Source organism: Notothenia coriiceps, unplaced genomic scaffold (assembly GCF_000735185.1).
Source record: "Notothenia coriiceps isolate Sejong01 unplaced genomic scaffold, NC01 NC01_scaffold00018999, whole genome shotgun sequence".
Taxonomy (NCBI): domain Eukaryota; kingdom Metazoa; phylum Chordata; class Actinopteri; order Perciformes; family Nototheniidae; genus Notothenia; species Notothenia coriiceps.
The window spans coordinates 1,314,746-1,319,522 of NW_011351700.1; the positions used below are offsets into that span (position 1 = coordinate 1,314,746).

General features: G+C 44.7%; 2 protein-coding genes across 2 annotated transcripts in view; both read right to left on the minus strand.

The window, feature by feature from the left end:
- Positions 1-4,777, minus strand: part of LOC104951515 (tensin-like C1 domain-containing phosphatase) — a 186,470-nt gene that overhangs the window by 36,901 nt on the left and 144,792 nt on the right. The window lies entirely within an intron of this gene.
- On the minus strand, positions 1,096-3,060 carry LOC104951460 (tensin-1-like). The gene is made up of 3 exons (XM_010778118.1): positions 2,858-3,060; positions 1,329-2,347; positions 1,096-1,226 (listed from the first exon to the last, which is right to left on the minus strand). Exons 1-3 carry the CDS (start codon positions 2,998-3,000, stop codon positions 1,111-1,113), a joined length of 1,278 nt encoding a protein of 425 aa, XP_010776420.1. The 5' UTR covers positions 3,001-3,060; the 3' UTR covers positions 1,096-1,110.

Here is a 4,777-nt window from a genome sequence, read left to right on the forward strand (position 1 = left end):
GGGGGGGGCGGTGTTATGCCGTGTGTGCATGCACCTCGCGGGACGCGCACAGCGTAAAGCAAAATCTCCCAGACATGTATTGATCTGCACGGAAGGACGGTTTGGAAACTATATCATTTCCTTTTGGAGGGCATGCATAACACGGCATAACACCAGAGCCTCGCTGCAGGGAAACGTTGGCGCTGTTCCGAGTTTGTTCTAATCTGTCAAAATGAAAGACTGCTTTCAGATTTTTCCGTCATTGTTAAATAAAATATTCGGTTAACGCGACCACTGCTGTCCCAGCAACATCAGTATCAAGCGAGAGTTTTTTCCAGAGCAGGGGATATTGTAAATGCCCAAACATCCCAGCTTATAAATACCTGGAAATGTGGACATTCTCATATTCCTAAAAACCTGTCTGATGATGCTGAGTGAGTGACTTGTGAGTTTGAGTTGAGTTACTTGAAAAACTAAAGTGAAACTTGATTTATTTTATTGCGGGGTCTGATTATTAAATGTCCTTGTTTATTTGTGAGATGCAGTGGCACAAAGAAAATGCCTACTTTGTTTGGTAGTACTAGTAGGTACAAAAACACTGGTTTTCTTGTTCCAGTCTGTTACTGTCACTTTGTTTTTGACACTTTAAAATACTGCTATCCTAGTAAAACGCTGTACAAATCCGATTTATTATTTAATAAAGAAACATTTTCCGAGTAAAATCTTTTTTTATTGAACATTTTTTTTAGATGTATTATTCAATATCGCAGTAAATACCGTACCGTGGACTTGTTATCGCGATATTATCGTACCGTGAGTTTTTGGTATCGTTACATCCCTACTAAATACACATTCCTTTTGCACTTCAGCCAGCAAATGTAGCAGTCACTGAACACAGTTGCATGCTGTAAGTGTTCCACTTTGGAAGCAAATAGGGGTTTTGATTTTTTCATATTCCCTGAATGTCCCTAATCATCTTATTCACCAACAACTAGGTCTTAGGAGGAAACATCCAATATAATATCAACATTCTTTGACAAACTGGTATACACTGAACTGCCGAAGGAACCTGGCATTAGGAAGTAGAATTTAAAAGGGCAAACATTTTTGCAATAATTGTCTAAAGGTCAGTTAAGGGAGAACGTTTTTCAGCATCTTACCTTGCTCCCTGGAAATGTCTGGCTTGTACCAGAACTTGGACGTGTCTTGGACAAACTTGACATTCAGCCTGCTCTCGGGACTGCCATCTGCAACGGAAACCAAAATAATGTCACAGAAACAAAATGAAAGAAGTAAACAGAGAAGAACTCCAAAATGTCACGTCTCTCTAAAATAAGTAATGTCCTTACCGGGCATGTTGAACCTCGAGAAGTCAGAGAGGGTGTGGAAGTAGCCGGGATTGTTTCCTCCACTCATTGGGGACATTATCTTCCCATTCAGCGTGCCGTAGGACTGCGCTCCGTTGGGTCTGTCGCCGCTCGACATGCGCCGCTTCTCTGGAAGCTGGGGCTGGAACCCTGGAGATGGGCTGCCCTGCCGGAACCCTACCCCCATCCCCATCATGCCCCCCTCCTGGTAGCCTGCGGGAGAGATTGGGAAAGAAGGCGTGGGCGGTCCCTGGTACCCCGAGGAGCTGCTTTGCCGTGACAGGTTCCCGTGCCTCTCATCTGGGGTGGTGTACCCGCTGTGCATGGGGTGACGGTCCAGACTGGGGCTCCTCTGGGAGACCTGCGATACAGACGGGTGACGCCCCAAAATTGGACTCCCTTGGGTGATGGATGGTTGTCGACTTAGCACGGGGCTACCTTGCATGGGTTGGCCAAGGGACGGCTGTCTGCCGAGGACCGGGCTCTGCTGGGACCCCTGACCCAACGAGGCCTGTCTGGTGAGGACCGGGCTGCTCTGAGCCCCCTGCGCCAGACGACCCCCCAGGATGGGACTTCCACTGAGGCCCACCATCCCCACATCGAAGCCGTTAGCCGGGGATGTTTGCTGGACTACGATGGAAGCGTCCTGATAAGGATATGAGCGCTGCTGGAGGAGGGGGTTGTAAGGGGAGCCAATGAGGACGTTCCTGTGCTGTGCATGGGGGCTTCCATGGCTGAGGGAGGGTTCTGAGGCGGGGGGGCTGGGGTCTGAGGACACGTAGCTCCCCAGTAGGGTGTTGGCGCCATGGTAGGATTGTGTAGGGGTTGCAGTGCCAAGGTAGGAAGAGGTCGGAGAGCTGGAATTCAGGTAGGAAGAGGTGGGGGTTTGGTATGAGGGGGTGAGAGTGGGGTAGGCGCTCTCTGTAGCCTGGGAGCGGAAGCCGGAATCAGTAGTGGGGTAGGACGGAGTGCTAACGCTGCTCTCTACTAAGAGGTGATCACTGCAAGGGAATGGGATATGCTTATTAAGCCAAGGAGTTTGACATTCACCAAAGTGTTCATTTAGATGCATGAATTGGCAGACATCAAACATTAAAGGAATGTATTCCTCCCAAAATGACCATTTGTCCATCAATAAATCACACAATGCTATCATGAATTCTTGAAAAAAACGTAGTTTTTCGTGCATGCCTCAAGGGTAAAGGAAGAAGCCAAAGGGTTTTAAATAGTCAGGTTTGACTGATTTCTTTTTTTTTTTGTTCCAGGGCAATATAATTCTTTTTTTAAATTTGAAGATAAATTGGGTGGGTTTGATAACTTACATACAAGTGAACATTTTGAGGAGAAGTAGACATTTAACATTATTACATCTATACCTATCTACGTCGAAAACAATATGAAAGATGTAAAAATCATATCTTTGTTTATTTTTTTTTAATAAAAATCACAACATTCTTGTCTAGCATCCATATTGCATCGAAGAGTGAACGAGCATAATGTGTCTGACTGACCTCTGTGAAATCTGGATGGGGCTGCTGCTGGACAGAGGGGGGTTCAGTGAGTGGGAGGAGGGGCTTCTCTGCTGGGCTGCAGTCTCTCCGGGGGGGCTGAGGCTCCGAGGTGACGGCTGCTCTCCGCCTGTTGATGCCGACATCGCCACAGACTCCACATAGCTTCTTGGTGCTGCGTGAGAGACAAAAAGTCTTTGTGAGCCAAAAATGACCTTTACTTCAGCTTTACTGCACTTTTATGTTATTCCCTTTAGCACTGTAGTTGGGTGACAGTGATCTTATGCCCCCCAAAAAAAGAAAAACTGTGAAAACTGAATGGCACAAGATGGAAATAATATGTTTTATGGTCTGCTGCCATGAGAGTGGTTGTGACTTTTCCAGAAAGGAAATGGAAATGGTTTTTAAAACAGTTCTACCGAGCAATACTGAGAGTAATGGGATGGAGGAGATTCAAACGTTGAATGTGGATGATGATCTGTGGCATTAGAGCAGCATCTTACCTTCCTCCCCCTCACTGCTCTCATCATCTGTGGGGCATCGTTTGAGATAATCCAGAAAAATAGAGTAATTTAAAGGAACAGCTACAGCAAGGGAGTCCGAAATGTATCTCTGCTATAATGGTTCTTTTTGATTAGTAGTTAGACCCTCCAGAAAAACGCGATTCTGCGATCGCAGAATTTACCGCATAATCAGCAAAATGGCGCAGATTTTTAAAAGGCCACATATTTATCAAAAGGCCGCATAATCCCCGCATTTTTCCACACAAAGTTGAGAAAAAAAAAAGTTGACTCGTCTTGACGTGACGTCATCAACTCGCGCATCACAGAATGTAAACAACACTGTATAGAGTGAACATGTGGAGCTCATACGATAGAGAAAACACCAAGATGAAAAAATCTAATCCATCTCATTTACCGACGAACATTTCTACTAAAGACCGGGCAAAAAGTGGGGGGAAACTATTCTGCACCCCGTGCAACTGTGTGTTGGAGCATAAGAGAAAATCGACGGGGACGACCCACTTTGATTCATTCAAACATTCGAAAATGCTTTCTGCTGCTGCGGACAAGAAAGCCAAACAACTCACGTTCAGCGAGGCATCAAACTCCAAAACCCTTTCGAGGGCTACAAGAAACGAAGTGGAGGTAGCCTACAGATTGAAGCTGGTCCAGATAACCGAACGAGTAAATGAACAACGGAATGAGGCGGAGAAGGTGTGTGTGGTGTGTGGTGTGTTGTGGGGGGGGGGGGGGGTGTGTGTGTGTGGAGATTAAAAAGCCAATTGCCTTTTAACAATGAAATAAACAGTTGAATGTGTAATTGAATAGTAAAGTGGTTTAACGTTAGTGGCCAGGTTGTGTGTGAGAGAGAAGATAAATAAGACCAGCCCAATATTAAACAAAGTTATTTTATTCCTTTTTTTCCGCCATATATTTTCGCAACTTTCCGCATATTTCGCCAACTTCGCCGCAATGTTCACCGCATAAAATCACATAAAAACCCCGCATGTTTAATCGCATAATCAAGGATTTTAGGCCCGCATAATCAAGAATCTTAGCCCGCATATAAAGGATTTTGCCCCGCCGTTTTTCTGGAGGGTCTAAGGTAGCTGTGTGTGTGTATGACTCAATTCAAAGAAACTCTATGAGGAATATTACTCGCTTCTTAAGTTGTACTATTGAACCTTCAGCTTCACCAAAACATTTTAGATTTTGAGAAAAGCTTGTCAAATTTTGGTAGGCTAGCTGCTTGGCGTAAAGTGTTTCCAAAGGGAATCCTATGAGATAACATACACCAATATACAATTTGAGTTTATATTATTTTTATACGAAAAAAATGGCTCCCTGATATGATTTTCTGAGATTAACACACAGTTTTGTAGTTCCCCTGACAAAAAATACACTGTTTTTAAAGATTTCT

Bases quoted from the DNA above. Each gene is read 5' to 3' on its own strand.
- LOC104951460 (XM_010778118.1), bottom strand. From the start codon at position 3,000: ATGTCGGCATCAACAGGCGGAGAGCAGCCGTCACCTCGGAGCCTCAGC. The intron at 2,348-2,857 runs GTCAGTCAGACA...ATTCCCTTGCAG, and splicing joins CCCATCCAGATTTCACAGAG to TGATCACCTCTTAGTAGAGA. The intron at 1,227-1,328 runs GTAAGGACATTA...TTTCCGTTGCAG, and splicing joins CTCGAGGTTCAACATGCCCG to ATGGCAGTCCCGAGAGCAGG.